A 17,208-nucleotide genomic window follows, 5' to 3' on the forward strand; every position below is an offset into this window, starting at 1 on the left:
CCCAACGTGGCCTTTACCAGCAGATAGTAAAGGCTTGAACTGTAGACTACCTTTTAGTCTCTGGGCAACCACGTTGGCTGGCACACCTCCGTTTTCTCATCTGCCAAATGGGAATGTGTCACAGCACTATTGTGAGGATTAAGTGAGCATCTTAGTAAAGCTCTTGACACACTAAGTGTTCAGTAGTTGTTGGCAAGTACTAATAATTTTTATTAGAAACCTTACAGAAGCTGGCTACCTTTCTCCCTTTTAAGGGCATTCTCTAACTTTACTAATTCCTTCCATTTTTTTGTTTGTTTTTTTTTTTTTGACATGGCTGCCATCTTTGACATGCCTGATGTTTATCTTTCCCTTGTGCTGATGATCAGGGACCTTAACATACTTTAGTTTGTGTCACTTGCTAGTATTTTTTCTACATTTTTAAAACCTAATCATTGGTTTTATTACTGTTTTATGCAGACCCTATTAATTCTTGTAAAAGTTTTTGCTCGTAGATTTTATTTTCTTACGTGATACACCTTTCCGTAGATTTTTCAAGGAATCTCTGTGAGTTGTCAGCTTTGTCTGAAAACGTCTAGATTTTGCCAGCATACACAGTTGATCATTTGGCTGGGTATAAAATTCTGCATATCTTCTCTCAGCACTTTGGTTTTGGTCTCTTGTTGCCGTTGAGAAGTCAGCTTTTTTGTCTAATTGATATTTTTTGGTAGAAGTCTGCTTTTGTATCTCTTTTTTTTTTACTGCAGTGTGTCTAGGTGTGGATTTGTTTTATTTATCCCGCCTGGGAATGGTTTAGGCTGTTTCATTCTAAAGAAGGCTTGTGTCTTACATTATGAACGTCTTCTCTCCCCTATCCCACTTATCTTTATTTTCTTCTTCAGTAATTCCTTTTAGAAATAGATGGAGTCATGTCATTCTGTCCTGAATGCCTCTTTACCTCTCTTTCATATTTGCTATTATTTATTGCTCTTTGCTGTCTTTGGGGTCATTTCCTTAGGTCCATCTTCCAACTCACTAATTCTCTCTTTAGGTGTTACAGTCTTGCTGCCCCTTAAGTTTTTAAATTTTGATGACTTTTACTATATTTTTATTATTTTTATTTTTTTAAAGATTTTATTTATTTGACAGCACAAGCAGAGGGAGAAGCAGGCTTCCCGCTGAGCAAGGAGCCTGATGTGGGACTCGATCCCAGGACTCTGGGATTATGACCTGAGCTGAAGGCAGACACTTAACTGACTGAGCCACCCAGGCACTCCTTATTTTATTTTTTTTTTTTAAGATTTTTTTATTTTTTTCTTTAAATTTTTTTATTATGTTAATCATCATACATTACATCATTAGTTTTTGATGTAGTGTTCCATGATTCATTGTTTGTGCATAACACCCAGTGCTCCACGCAGAACATGCCCTCTTTAATACCCATCACCAGGCTAACCCATCTCCGCACCCCCCTCCCCTCTAGAACCCTCAGTTTGTTTTTCAGAGTCCGTCGTCTCTCGTGGTTCATCTCACCCTCCGATTTCCCCCCTTCATTCTTCCCCTCCTGCTATCTTCTTTTTTTTTTTTCTTAACATATATTGCATTACTTGTTGCAGAAGTACAGATCTGTGATTCAACAGTCTTGCACAATTCACAGCGCTCACCGTAGCACCTGGAGTGGGGGTGGGGTGGGAGGGATGGGGTGGGTGGGTGATAGACATTAAAGATTTGTTTATTTTAGAGCGGGCAAATGAATGGTGGGGAGGGGCAGAGGGAGAGAGAATCTTAAGCAGATTCCACGCTGAGTGCAGAGCCCGATGTGGAGCTCAGTCTCACAACCCTGAGATTGAGACATGAGCTGAAACCGAGAGTTGGACACTTAACTGACTGCAGCACCCAGATGCCCCCCGATGACTTATAAAAAAAAAACATAAGTTCTCTATGGTTTTTAGATTTACTGCTTTTGTCATAGAAGAGTGTTCTTTCATCATGTGTAATGACTTAACGCTTACTGTATAGTCTCTTCTGTTTCACCCTCTTGGGGTGCCATTCCTTTTTATTTTTATTTTTAAAGATTTTATTTATTTATTTGACAGAGACACAGCGAGAGAGGGAACACAAGCAGAGGGAGTGGGAGAGGGAGAAGCAGGCTTCCCGCGGAGCAGGGAGCCCGATGCGGGGCTCGATCCCAGGACCCTGGGAACATGACCTGAGCTGAAGGCAGACGCTTAACGACTGAGCCACCCAGGCGCCCTGCCATTCCTTTTTAAAATAAAATCTTTTTAATAAATTCTACCCCCAACATGGGACTCAAACTCATGACCCTGAGATCAAGAGTCAGTTGCTCTACTGACAGAGCCAGTAGCACCCCCCAATTTTTTTATTTTAAAAAATTAATTGGGGCACCTGGGTGGCTCAGTCATCAGATGTCTGCCTTCGGCACGGGTCCTGATCCCAGGGTCGTGGGATCGAGCCCTGCATCGTGCTCCCTGCTCGGTGGGAGGCCTGCTTCTCCCTCTCCTACTCTCCCTGCTATGTTCCCTCTCTCACTGTCTCTGTCAAATAAATAAATAAAATCTTTAAAAAAAAATAAAAAATTTATTAAAGTGTAGTTGATCTACAACATTAATTTCAGATATGCAACATGGTGATTTACCAACACTACTCTGTGCTCACCAGGATAAGTGTAGTTACCATTTGTCACCATCCAGTGTTACTACAATCTTATTGTCTCTATTCCCCATGCTGTACCTTCCATCTCTGAGACTTTGCTTTTCTCCTTTTTTTTTTTTTTTTTAAATTTTTTATTTATTTATTTGTCAGAAAGAGCACAAGCAGGGGGAGCGGCAGGCGGAGAGGGAGAAGCGGGCTCCCCGCTGAGCAGAGAGCCTGATGCCAGACTTGATCCCAGGGCCCTGGGTTCATGACCTGAGCTCAAGGCAGATGCTTAACCTTAGACTGAGCCACCCAGGTGTCTCTGAATTCATTTATTCTAATAGCTTTTTGGTGGACTGTTTAGGGTTTTCTATATATAGTAGCATGTCGTCTGCAAATAGTGACAGCTTATTTCTTCCTTACCAATTTGGGTGCCTTGTATTTCTTGTCTGATTGCTGCAGCTAGACTTTCAGTACTATGTTGAATAAAAGTGGTGAGAAAGGAAAACCTTGTGTTGTTCCTGATCTCAGAGGAAAAGTTCTCAGGTTTTCGTCATTGAGTATGATGTTAGCTGTGGGTTCTCCATATATGGACTTTATTATGTTCGGTTATATTCCCTCTAAATCCACTTTGTTGTGAGTTTTAATCATGAATGGGTATTGTATTTTGTCAGATGCTTTTTCTGCATCTGTTGATATGATCATATGCCCTTTATCTTTTCTCTCGTTAGTGTGATGTATCACTTTGATTGATTTGCGCATATTGAACCACCCTTGCATCCCCAGAACAAATCCCAGTTGATTGTGCTGGTGTTAACAAATTTAAAAACAAAAAGGTTTCCATTCTTTCGTTAGTTGTGTCTGTTGATTCTCCCTTATGGTGGTTCATTTGCTTGTGTGGTTTGGTTTTTGATTATGAGCTCATGTTTGATTGGGCTGTCTCCCCTGGTTTTCACATCTTTCTGGGACTGTCTTCAGCTTCAGATTTATGCTGAGGCTAAACCAAGTGGAGAAGGGCTTACCGAAAATACCTCTCCCGTGAGAGTCCCTGGGTCATAGAAGCACCTCACACAGTGCTTTGCATTTATTGTGCTAAGTCCCTGAGAACAGTCACTGGTCTAGAAGCACTTTTTACATTAAGTCTTCAATTTGGCTTTCCTGTACCAGAGAGGTTTGGTGTTTTCACCTGTGCATGGCACAGGTGTGGTGTTTAGATTCAGCACCAAGGCTTCACCCCTTTCTTCTGGGCCCGGCCACCTCCTTAGCAGAGTCCACTTGTTGACTCTCTGAGACAGTAGGGAGTAATATCTCTCTCCTATCCTACATGGGGAAGCGATCTTTTATGCTTCAGCTTTTTATTTTTAGTTTAAGTAGGCTCCACACCCAGCATGGAGCCCGGCGTGGGGCTTGAACTCACAACCCTGAGAGCAAGACCTGAGCTGAGATCAAGAGTTGGATGCTCCACTGACTGAGCTGCCCAGGCAGCCCTCTGCTTCAGCTTTGGATAGGAGTCTCACTTCTCGCTTACATAGAACCAAGGCCACTTCTGATACCCCTGGGCCACCTCAGCAGCATCTGGCACTCCTGCCCTGCTGGGTGTGCATTCCCTCTTTGTTTCTGGCCTTGCCGGGCCTCCCTCCCTTGCAGGGTTAGTGGCGTAAGGGAGGTTTTTCTTCTTTTATCCAGTATTTCAGGTGTCTCTAGTGCAATGGGGAGTCTGTGTTCATTCCACGTAGCAGGAACTGGACTTCTTTACCTAGTAAGCCTTCCTACTTTTGGTAAGCCTCTCTCTCCTTGATGTGGCCTCAGTCTAAATCTGGAGCTGAAGATAATTCTGGAAGGATGTGAAAACCAGTTCCTTAGATGCTCCCAAAGACGCCCACTCTTCACATCTTTACTGATTAACCAGCTCCCCCCCCCCCGCAGCCCCTTCCCCATCTTTAGCCTTTTTATGAAAACGGAGACCTCTTTGTCTCTTTAGTGACATGAATGCTATGTGTTCATTGTACCCACTCATCCTCCCTTGGGGCGCATAGCCTGAGTGTGGGGTTGTATGAAAACAGATTTTAGAGCCCCAGACCCAGGTTCAAACCCCAGTTCTGCCGCTCGGCTCAGCAAATGATTTAATCTCTCCGAGACTCGGGTTTATCTGTGAGGTGGGTGTGATAACTGCCCTCTGAGGCGGGCCCTGGATGAGGGCGAAATAAGATGATGTGTGCCAAGCATTCAGCTTAGATCCCAGCTCTGAGGAAATGCCACCACATGGCAGTGAGTATTGCTGCTATAAGGCAAATGGCGAAGAACAGAGCAGAGCTGTGGGAAGGTGAACGTCGATGAGCAAAGCACAAACTGTGTGATTTTGAGAGTCATGCCCACCCACTCTGAGAGTGTTCCAAGTTGTCTCATTGCTCATGAGAAGGAGGATCTTTTCTAAAGTCAAGTCACTTCATTCTGTCTCGGCTTCGGCTCCAGTCCTGAGAGTTGGAGGATTTATTCCGTGTGGGACGAAAACCCGCCGAGATCCCCTTGAGAGACCCCTCGGGACCTGAGCTTAAAATCAAGACCATCCCCATGCTGGCGGGGGCCTGGCGCAGCTCCTGCTCAGAATCCCATGGATCTTGCTCTTACGGACTGGGTTGAAGTTTGCGTGTCAAGGGTTCAAAGGCGCTGGATAAAAGGCCGCAGTTAACCTTCTTGTTGCTGCTTCTGCTTCGGAGACTAGAATTGGGTTTGATCGTTTCCTTTCAAGGCCAAGGGCACCCAAGTGCATCTTTGGTTTCTTTAAAAATCCCGGCTGCGAGGCGGGCTCTGTGACATGTGCAGGCTGAGTGCGGGGTGCAGGTGAAGGAGAGAAGCAGGGCATCCGGGCACCAGGAAGCATCTTCGGGGCGATGGGCAGGCGTGTGAGAGCAGGTTCCTTCCAGGCTGTGGAGGCTGTCCCTCGGCTCTCCCTCGGCTCTCCCTCTCTCATCCTCCCTCCCGAGGCCCAGGATTAGTCACTGCTTTGGCTGTAGCCCCAGGCAGCATGCAAAGTGCCTCTTCCCTCCCTCCCAAGCCAAGCCAGCCGAGGAGCCCAGTAGGTACCCAAGGTTCTTACTTTAGAGTCCTCATGTTCGCTCTTGCTGCGATCATGAGGACCCTAAAGCAGTGACTAATCTTGGGGCAACTCTGGTGTCTCATCTCCTCCTGCCAGGTCCAGTGCAAGGTGTATGTGGTGTTTTTATTGGGGAAAAATTCACATAACCTATAATTTACCATTTTCACCATTTTCAAGTATACTGGTCATGGGCATTAAGTGCACCCACAGCATTGGGCAGCCGTCACCATGATCCAGTTCCAGGACAACATCGGCCCCAAAAGAAACTTCAGGCCCATTAGCTGCTCCTGAAATCCGGCCCCCACCCCCGCCCCGGCCCCTGGCAACCGCAAACCTACTTTCTGTCCCTATGGGTTCTCGGATTTTGAAAGCTTCATGTCAATGGTAGCACACAGCCTTGCACATTTGGCTGCTTCCACGAGGCATCGTGTCTTCAAGGTCAGCCATGTGCTAGCAGGGGTCCGTGCTGCCTGCCTGCCCGTGGCAGCATCGTGTTCCACCTGCTCACCGGCTGATGACGTTTGGGTGTTCCTACCTTTTGGCCCTTGTGCATCGTGTGCGTGTGATTTTGGTGGTTTTCCAGGGTGTGAACAGCCTCACGAGGCCGGTGCTATTACTACCTCCGTGTTACGGGGGAGGCGGCGGCGGCCTCAGGGAGCCGGTTTAGTAGGACGTGGAGCCGGGGACTGAGCCAGCAGCCCCTGGCAGCGATGTCGTTAGCCCACCTTTCTGTCTGACCTGGCTCACCTCTGTGTTCTGGGACTTCGGCCGACGATGCTTGGCTTCCAGCCAGTCTGCCAGGACATGGTGAGCAGGAGAGCTTCGGGGGCCCCAGAAGCTGCTCGGTGTCCTGGGGCCCGCGGGCAAGGTGGCACTGCTGGGGGAGAGGGAGAGGCAGGGTGGAGCCCCTGGAGAGCCCCCCCCCACTGCTTCCCCTGCAGGCCTCTCAGTGGGTCCCCTGAGTCCTGCCCTTTGCATTCACCCTCTGTTCCGTCACCAGGCACGTGGGATCTTCTTGTCCCCGGCCTTAGCATCCTCTGTGAACTCGGGGTGAAGTCTAAATGCCTTAGCTCAGTGCGTGCGACCGCAATTACCCCCCCTTGCTCCCCTGTCCTTCGCCTGCCTTCCACCTGTGCTGACGAACCCGGGGCTTCCTGAGCTCTTCCCACTCTGCTTCTGCCAGCCCTGCCCTCCCCGACCTCGCCCTCCGCCTTCAGGATCTCATAGGGCATTGCCTCCCACCCTGTCTCTGTGGACTGGAAGCCTCTCTTCTACCCTGGTGCTCCTTGGCAGGCCGACACCACGTTTACTATCCTGGATCCCAGCGAGGTGACGCCCATTTGCAAGAGCTGAGGGCTCTGCCTTTTGTGTCTGCACCCCCAGCAGCTAGCAGGTGCCAAGCAAAGCAGAGGTGCTCCGTAAATGTCTCTTAGTGAGTGACGGGGCATCTGACAGAGGGCTGAGTGACCCAGGCGGGCCTCTCCCACCCCTGGGAGCCAGCATGGACTCAGGAAGGGGCAGGTGATAGTTTATGTGCCCTTTGTCCCCGGACTTGGGCCCCTGGAAATAAAGGCTCAGGTAGTCTGGGTCACTCATCATGGATGTGCTGAAGGCTGATGTTCCATTTCTTCTTGAGTCAGATGAAGGAGGTCGGGCCTTGTGGGGGATTTCACACACCTTTCTCTGCCCCCTCCCCATCTCCTGCTCCCCATCCTTGAGGGTTGTCTCTGACCTCCTGGTCTGTGTGACCCTCCACCTGCCTGGTGACCCCTTGCTCAGCAAAGCGAGGCTGTGAGCTGGTCCCCACCACCTGACGGGACCAGGCAGAGACACCAGATCCATTACATCACTCCTCATCCCTCCCTACCCCAAACCCCGGCACCCCCTTAATCTGCTTTCTGTGGCTAGATTTGCAGATTCTGGACATTTGATATAAAAAGAATTCTGTGATATGTGACCTGGCCCTGGCTTCTTTCCTTAGCATCGTGTATTCAAGCCTCATCTGTGTTGGAGCACGTATCAGTGCTTTGTTCCATTATGACCGAATCCCATTCCGCTGGACGGACAAGTAAACCCTGTGAATTACAGGAAAGTTAAAGGACAGATAAGCAAAAATAAGAGACAAGAGGAAGAGAGGAATGTCCTGTAATTCCACCACTTGGAAGCAATGTACTATTTTGTTGTGTGTCTTTTCCTATGGTCTCCTGTGCACACACGTATGTCATTATGAACTTTCATATACATGAGATCTTGTGGCCTGTTGGTTTTTCCTGTAGTGATATCCCATGAACGTTGTTCTGTGTTCTGAATATTTTATTTTATGCATAGATGTATTTTTAAGTAAGCTCCATACCCAGCGTGGAACCCAACACAGGGCTTGAACTCACGACCCTGAGATTGTGACCTGAGCTGAGATCAAGAGTTGGATGCTTAACCAACGGAACCACCGAGGCACCCCCTAACTATTTTAAACATGTCTTTGAAGGCTGTGTAGTATCCTGTCTTCAGGACTCACCAGGATTTATTTCAACCAGTTTCTTTGTGGCTCACCATCTCCCCAAGCGTTTACTGTTTTAATAGGCAGTGATGAGGACTCAGACCTGTTTATTTCCGTACACTTGTCTGAGTTCCTCGGCTTTTGTTCCTCGGGATCAAGTTGCTGGTTGAAAGCCCAGATACCAGCGCTGTCCAGTACAAATACAGTGCAAGGTGGAATAATGCAAAATTTACTTAGAAGCTCTGTACGTAAGATAATTCTACATTTTCTAGCAGCCATGTTTTAAAAAAGAAACAGATGAGGTTAACTTTAATATTTGACTTACCCTATTATGTCTAAAATATTTCAGTGTATGACCAATATAAAAATTATTGAGACAGTTTGCATTGTTTTTTTGTACTAAGTCTTTGGAAGCTGGTGTGTATTTTACGACTCCCTGGATCCGCCACCTTGCAAGGGCTTAGTGGCCACATGTGCCTAGTTAAACTTGCAGGTATATACTTCCTGGTTTAAGCTTTTGATACAAAGTGACAGGTCATCCCCCCCCCCACACAAAGATTGGGCCAGTTAAACTCCCACCAGCCCCTGGAAGGGTGTGAAATCAACCCTCAGGTTGAAATCTGAAACCAAAGATAATGAGGTCAACATGCCTATGCACCCAGGTGGCTTGGTCTCTCGTCTCCACGGCAACTGTGACCTCATGGGGACTTAGAGAAAGGGCTGAGCAAGGAACAGGGAAACCAGAAAAGTTTCCATCCTGGGAGCCCCCGAGGGAGGCCTTGCACACATGGAGCAGGTGTCCGTAGGACAGACCCTCTGGGGGACCCCCGGACCTGAGGGTGCTTTGAAAGTCAGTCGTGAGGCCTCAAGGCGTTCTCCCCCACCCTCCCCAGTTACTGAGGCTGAGGAGCTGAACCTAAGTTGAGCCCTAAGCTCTTGGCTCTGGGGATTTGGGTACCAAAGACAGGGAACCAGATGTGGGAGGTTGTTTTTCTAACCCCTCTGCTTTCAATCAGGCATGACAGGAAGGGTTGTGTGCATATGTGTGAGTGTGCATGCGTGCAGGCACTTTACATGCAATTAGCTGGAAACTTCATTAGAGAAACCTGGTCCATGATGATTTCTGGTTTATACACCTCTTCATATCTGTGATCTTGGGCAAGTTTCCGTGCTCCCCTCTCTAGAATGGGGATAAAAACCATCCTTAACCGATAGGGTTGATGAGAGGCTTATGTGAGCCAGGACTTAGCAGGAGTGGGGCTGAACACAGTGAATGCTCAGTGAATGTCAGTTGCTGTGGTTCTCGTGCTTATGCACATAATTCATTTTTTTAAATGGCTCTATTGAGATGTAACTCACATACTGTACATTTCACCCATTTAAAGTGTACTCAGTAGTTTTTAGTATAATCACAGGGTTGTGCAACCATCACCATAATCTAACTTTGGAACATTTTCAGGCCTTCCCGCCCCCCCCCCCCCCCCCCCCCCCGCCCCAAAGAAGCTCAGTACCTATTAGCATGACTCCCCCTACCTCCCCAGCCCCAGGCAAGCCCTGGTCTACTTTGGATTTGCCTATCTGAGCATCTCCTATAAATAGAATCATTCAATGGGTGGCCTTTGTGACTGGCCTCTTTCACTTAGCATCATTTTCAAGGTAACTCATCTGTCATAGAGGTTGTTTAGGATCATCTTGGGCTGTAATTTCTGATAGTTATTTTTCATCAGATCTTTTTTTTTTTTTTTTTTTTTTAATCTGTGATTGAGAGCTCAGAGCTGCCTTTGATCACACAAAGGGAGGCGGTATGGGGTGTCAGTAAGCAAATGAATAAACACAAAACCACACACGTTCTGCCCAACAAACTGAGCCCAAATCCTGGGTCTGCCTTTCAACTTCAGCGACCTTCAGCAAGTTACCTATCCCCCTCAGATCCTTAGTTTGTTCTTCTGTGAAATAGGAGTGTCTGTCCATTCTAGGGTCATGCAGAGGATTAAGTAAGAACATGTGCTCGCAGGACGTGCTACTCTGCCAACGGATGATTCATCCATAGCCATGCTTTCGAGATCCCTGGGCTGTCCCATATGGGACCATATTGTGTGCTTAAAATATTCATTACGTGACTAATAAACATGCATTGCGTATTAGAGAAAATTTGGAAAATATAGATGAATCAAAGCAAAACAAACACTTTAATCCCTCTACTGGGAGGGACCATTGCTATTATTATTTTGGGGAAAATAAGCCCAGATTTCCTTTCATTACTTATATACATTTGTATGTGTGTACATATTTCCCCCAGCATGAGGTCATGCTATTTTTGTAGTAAGCTGTTGTGTTTTTAAGTATGCGCCAATGTGGGGCTTGACCTCACCACCCTGAGATCAAGAGTTGCATGCTCGACTGGTGGGCGCCTGGGTGGACCAGCTGGTTAAGCGTCTGCCTCCGGCTCAGGTCATGATCCAGGGTCTTGGGATTGAGCCCCGAACCGGGCTCCCTGCTCAGTGAGGAGCCTGCTTCTCCCCCTCCCTCTGCCGCTGCTCCCCCCTGCTTGGTCTCTCCTCTCTGTCAAATAAATAAATAAAATCTTTAAAAACAAAACAAAAAGAGTCACATGCTCTACCAACTGAGCCACCCAGGTGCCCCAGCAAGCTGTTTTTAAATGACATCATATGTGGACTATATTTTCATGTCAGATATACAGTTACCACTTTTCAAAAGCAACATGCTTTTTTTTTAATTGGCTAAGTATACCATAAAATATTTGACCAATCTGCTTTTGGTGAGCACTTAGGTTGAGTCCAGTTTTTTTTTTTTAATTTTCTTTTTAGATTTTATTTATTTGAGAGAGAGAGACAGAGATAGAGCACAAGTGGGGAGGAGAGGGAGAAGCAGGCTCCCCGCTGAGCAAGGAGCCCAATGCGGGACTCGATCCCGAGACTCCAGGATCATGACCTGAGCCGAAGGCACTTAACTGAGCCACCCAGGCGCCCACGTCCAGTTTTTAAGATGTTAAGAATACAGAGGTGGGACACCTGGCTAGCTTAGTCAGTATAGCGTGTGACTCTTGATCTCAGAGTTTTAAGTTCCAGCCCCACGTTGGGCATGGAGATTACTTAAAAAATAAAATTAAAAAAAATATAAAGTTGAACACATTTATATATTCATGTTCTGTTCTTGTTGGATTTATTTTTTTAGGACAAATTCTTGCCAAGTAGAATTACTGAATTTTTTTTTTGAATCACTGAATTTTTCATGTAAACCTTTTACTGTGATAACATGTACCAAAAAGTGCATTACCCATGAACATATATTTCCGTGAACTTGCTGAGAACACATGTGTATAACCTGCACCTGGATCAAGAAATAGAATACTCCCAGTACCCAGAGGCCTCCCTCATGCCCCATTCAAATTGCTACTCTCCCCTCAGGGGCAACCACTATCCTGACTTCTCTTTTTAAAAATTAATACAGGGGTGCCTGCGTGGCTCATTCGGTTAAGGGTCTAACTCTTGATTTTGGCTAAGGTCATGATCTCTGGGTTGAGATCAAGCCCCACATTGGGCTTGCACTAGGTGTGGGGCCTGCTTAAGATTCTCTCTCTCCCTTTCTCCCCCTCTAAAAAACATTAAGACAATGTCATCATCATCATTTTTAAAGAAGTTTTAGATAGGTTCATAGCAAAATTCAGGGGAAATAAGAGTTTTCTCGTATACTCACTCCCAGCCCCACTATTGCTTGATCACCCCCATTATCAGTAATCCCCCAACGGAGCGGTACTTTGGATACAGTCGACAAACCTACATGACACATCATCATTGCCCCAAGTCCATTGTGTACATTAGGGTTCCCTCTTGGGGTTGTATGTTCTGTGGGTTTGGATATATGTATAGTGATAGGCATCCATCATGATGATATCCTACAGAATTGTTTCACTGCTCTAAAAACCCTCTGTGCTCTACCTGTTCATCCGTCGCCCCCGCGACCTCTGACAGCCCCTGATGTCTCTCATGTCTTCATAGTTTTGCCTTTCCTAGAATGTCTTATAGTTGGAATCATCCAGAATGTAGCTTTTCTATCCTGACTTCTAACATTATACATGAGTTTTGCCTGCTTTTGAACTTTATTTGGTTGGAATCATAAAGTACGTGCTCTTTCCTGTCTGACTACTTTTGCTTGTTTTGATGGTTCTTTTTTTAGGATTTTTAAATTTTTTTCAAGTAATCTCTACACCCAGTGTAGGGCTCGAACTCACAACCCCGAGATCAAGAGTCCCACATTCCACCAACTAAGCCAGCTAGAGGCCCATTTTTGTGGTTTTGAAACTCACCCAAGTTACAACACATATTGTTGGTTCACTGCCGTGTACTATCCTATTGCGTGACTACACTACACTGTAACTCTTTATGTATTCTGCCATTGCTGGGGACTACACTACACTGTAACTCTTTATGTGTTCTGCCATTGCTGGGCGCTTGGATAGCTTCCAGTTTAGGGCTGTTGAAATCGTATTTCCATGAACCTCCTTCTACACATTTTCTGATGAGCACAAGTATGCGTTTCTGTTGGGTATGTACCCAGGAGTGGAATTGCTAGGCTATCCAGTATACACATGTCTTTGCTGATACGCATGTGCTGTAAATGGCCATATCCTCCTCCAGAAAGGTGGTAGCAGCCCCTGGTGGTTATCAGCCTTTCCAATGGTCAGTTTCTACATCTGTAATGGGAATAGAGCCCCATCCCAGGGTGTCATGGGGAAGAGACGAGCTAATGTGTGGAGATGTGCATCCGGTTCTCAGCAAACCCTCCGTACCAGTTGGCAGTCATAAGGAATATTTTCTCACCAACAACAGCTTCTAGGGAGGCTGGAGAATTCTGAGCTGCAGATTCTTGAAGAGATGCAACCTGAGTCTGAGACCCAAAAAAAAAAAAAAATCTTTGGGGGGAAAAAAAAAAACCCAACAGGAAATGAGGTGACCAGCTGGTCCCAGAAATTAGTTGCCTCTGTAACAAGAGGAGAAAAGATGTTTAAGGCATGGGAAGCACTGGAAGGAGGGAGGAGGGGGCTGGCTGTTGGTCAGCCCAGCACCTGTTGGGACGGTTCTGCATGAACTGTACATAGTCCCTGGGAACCAGAGGTAAGGGCCTTGCATGCCAGGATATATGGGCAGACAGGAGATACTGAGTAGCGGATGAGGGCAGGCTTGGGAGATGGATCCTAGCTCCACTGATGACAGGTTGTGTGGTCGAAAGTGTAGCTACAGTGTTCAAATATGACATAGAAGAGTAGCTCCTCCACTACAGTGTTGTATTGAGGCTGAAGTGAGAAGGTACAGGTCAGTGTTTCATACTGTGCATTTCATAAAATAAGCCCTTGTGTGGACGAAACCATTATGAATCCTGGAACGCACAAGGGCCCCATCCCAGCTGTGGAAGAAACATGGCCCACCAGTCAAAAAGGGTCCTTAAGAAAAACTCCCGTATGTAGGTTTTCTTAAACTATTGAGATCGTACGTCGTGCACAGTGCAATTATCAAGATTCTATTTCTTTTCCTTCTAGTTTCCTTGCTGCACCAGATCCTCTGTGTCTCACTGCGCGTCTCCCAAATTACCTAGTACCAGCCTGAACCGCTTTTCCCTCCCGTACTCCTCTGTCTCGCAATATGGGACCAACTGTCTGAAGCCCCTTGCTCAGCTAGGAAAACACCTGTCTTCAGGAGCCGGAGGGGAGGAAGCCAGACAAACGGATGGGATCCCTTTTAGCGGGCTGGGGAAGGGGAGAAAGCCCTGGTTCACGTCCGTGCTGTCCCGAGAGTTGCTGTTTTATTGCCAAGGGGATCAGAAGGAATAACCCCAGAGGTGCATTGTCAGGAAGAAGGGGAAACCCTTTGTTGGATTCTTCCTCTGGTGGTGCTCAGTGTTGCCCGGGTGGGGAATGCAGGAGAACAATGGAACGGGAGGGTGGCTTCTGAGTTCAGGGATCACTGATGTCTTCCTGTTTCTCTCTCCCACTCTGCCCCCCTCCTTCTCCTCCCCTGCTTTTCAGTCTCCTCAGACCAGATCGAGCAGCTCCACCGGAGGTTTAAGCAGCTGAGTGGAGACCAGCCCACCATTCGGTAAGACCTGCGGTTGGGTTTGGGCGTTGGGCAGGTCCATGGCCCTTGGGGAGTTCTCTTTCAGCTCTTTCTCTGAGTGCAGGGTGACTCTGAAAGAGCTCCTGGGTTGCCCCATTTCCTGTGGCAAACCTGTAGTTGTTGTTAATTCTTTTGGTCCCTTCTAGACGAGATGTTCTAGAGCTAATCTAGAGCCACACCTGTTTCTCTCGGGATCAGGAATGTCTAACCAGAGTGAAGACAGTGGGCCAGTCAGCCACACCCACCCTACCCTGACTTCCTCAAATGGGACATGCTTCTGGCCTCTGTGCTTAGAATCCCAGATAGACGTTGAAGGTCTGTTGAATGTCTCTTGACTCCGCTTCCTCTTGGTGGTTACTTCCAGCCTCAGGCATGATGGCAGGGGCAGCCTCTGATTTCTGTCGAGGAAACTGGCCATCCTACATTGCATTTTTAATGTTAATCTTTTAGAAGCTATGTAGGTTTAGAGAGGAATGCCTTAAACTGTTCCCCTTATCCTACAACAGTGTGTTCAGTCTCAGATGCTGGTTGAATTATATAGAACTAGGTTAGTGAGAAGTCCTGGTTAGCGTGTTTGGTCATCACAGAGTTGGCCAAGAAGCTTTGAGTCAAACTGTTGCAAGCAGAGTTTCCAATGCAAAGTAAACAGCACTGTACCACAAACTTTCTAACAGATGCAGTTTCCTAAAATAAATATTCCAGGTCTGAAGTTTACAGTCTTTGAGCTTCAAAACAAATATTTGAATAATCCAGGGAAACTTCCTTCATCTTAGTAAACAGACTTAAATTTTACCCAAGTTTTATGGAAACTGACAGATAAAATATCCACTTTCCCCTGGTCTGTCTAAACAAAAGCATGTTGTTAATCCCATGCATTGTATTCTCAAAGCTTCCATTCCCAGAGCTTAGAGTCTGGTGATCGCATAGTTCCCGTGGCCTCTTGTCTCAATTTGATTATAGCCAAGGCAGAATGAGAGCCGGTTAGGACTGACGTCTTTAATTCTATCCAGGGCACCTGCTAAGCCCAGTAAAGGAGAGGGAGTGAGCCCAGCAGAAAGTCACCTGGCTTCTGGTTGGCTCGGAGAGTGTTACATGTCTGGGTCACCGTGGCCGGGGCTAGAGATGCAAATGGGTTTTCCCTAGTGCTGTGAGGAAGTGGAGCTGGGTCATCAGCCAGGGGCAGGGATGGAGGGTGGAGTGGTTTCTCAAGGGCAAGTTGGGCTGAGGAGTGGGTGCAGGGTGGGAACACCTCAGCCGGGCACCTGGGAGTCTAAGGGGAGGTAACACTGTGCACCTGGATATTGGGCCATGGAAGTGGCTAGGGCACCCCTCCCCCTCCTTCCATCAGAAGTTTCTGGGCCATGCTCTGTGCCAGGTGCTCGGTACCTGTGCTGGTGGATGCAGCTTATGGTGGGCGATGTGTGAAAGTGGGGCCCCCTTTCTCAAGAGAATTTTCCAGCAAGCGATGCCCTCAGCCCTGGACCAAGCTGCTGTGCTTGGGGGTGGCACTTGGCAGCCAGGCTGTCCTCAGAGCCTCTCCCAGTTTGAGGTTCTAGCATCCGAGCTCCGTGTGGCCCAGTGTATGTGCTCTGCACATAATCTTTCCCAGCTGGAGTGTGTGCGCAGATCACTCGGGAACCTTCCTCATGTAGGCTTGGCTTCGGCCGGTGTGGGGGCCTGGGACCCTGCATTTCTAACCAGCACCTGTGCCGCGTGCCCCCTGAGCGCCCGGCCCTGGGGTGTAGTAAGCACTCGGCAGAGGCCACCACGCATCTGTCTGGGCTCAGATGTCTATCTGTGCCGTCCTAACTACCACCTCTGTCCTCAAGCCTGTGGCCTCCCTCCTCTGGACCGCGTCCCTCTGCCTAAATCCAGCGCGGCTGGTAGATCTTAGCAGCAGCGGGGTTTCTTCCGGGAAGTCTTCCTTGATGACGACCCCGCCCCGGTCAGCACCCTGTCGGGCTCTCCGGGCCCCTCACATCCTCCCCGTGGCCACGGGATGCAGCGGTTTCTGCCTCCCCGCGGGACGACGAGTGAACGTGGGTGTGATCACCAGGGAGCCGTGTTACAACGCAGGTCGGACTCCCAGGTCTGGAGCAGGACCCCAGACTCTGCATTTCCAACAAGCACGCATGGTGACGAGCAGGTCGGCCCCCCCAGCACCGAGGATGGTGCCCAGGAGCCCCTCTGGGTTGGGTGGGCGGAGGCTGCACCCCCATAGGCACCGAGGGGCCCGTGTTGCAGGCTCCTGCCTCCCACTTGTGGGCACACGAGCCGTGGGCTCTGCCCACCCACCCTGCACACCCACCCCCAGGACCATCCCACACATCATGCTTCCCCCCCCTGCCCTCACGCAGGCCCTGAGCGTGTCTGCTTAGACCCGGTGAGCAGCCCTTGCTCCCAGGCCTTGGGCCCCCTTCAGGTCATGTCCATACTCTTTAGCTAGGGACCACCAAGGTCTCTGGATGCTGGTGTTTGCTTTGCTGAGGTCTCCTCGAGGACACCACCTTCTCCAAGATAACTTTCCTACCCCCTGCACTCCCATAGCTGCCTCCTGGGGGTGCCGCATCCCCCCGTTGACAGCACAGAATCATAACTGTGCCCCTAACAGACTGTTGGGCCCGTGAGGGGCAAGAACTGGGTCTTTGTCCCTGGCCCTAGTGCTGTGTCCAGGGCTGGTGACCTACTAGAGGCGCTGGGAGGACCATTACTGGTTGGTTGAATGAATGAGAGAGAGTAAAATCATGAGGAAGAAGCAAGAGTAAGGATTGCCAAAGTTCTTTATAAGCCATGAAATGTGGAATCCGTGAGACCCGTTGTTGTTAACGCCGTGTCCCTCCATAGGGTGT

The 17,208-nt window shown here is 48.2% G+C and overlaps 1 protein-coding gene across 1 annotated transcript in view; it reads left to right on the forward strand.

Annotated features, from left to right (window-relative positions):
- Positions 1 to 17,208, forward strand: part of TESC (tescalcin) — a 45,388-nt gene that overhangs the window by 6,959 nt on the left and 21,221 nt on the right. The window contains exon 2 of the mRNA XM_025889446.2: positions 14,272 to 14,341. Within this exon, the coding sequence (XP_025745231.1) occupies positions 14,272 to 14,341 (70 nt within the window). The remainder of the gene's footprint in view (positions 1 to 14,271; positions 14,342 to 17,208) is intronic.

The sequence above is a fragment of the Callorhinus ursinus genome, unplaced genomic scaffold, assembly GCF_003265705.2.
Source record: "Callorhinus ursinus isolate GAN/ISIS: 27379988/994484 unplaced genomic scaffold, GSC_fseal_2.0 scaffold41, whole genome shotgun sequence".
Lineage (NCBI taxonomy): Eukaryota > Metazoa > Chordata > Mammalia > Carnivora > Otariidae > Callorhinus > Callorhinus ursinus.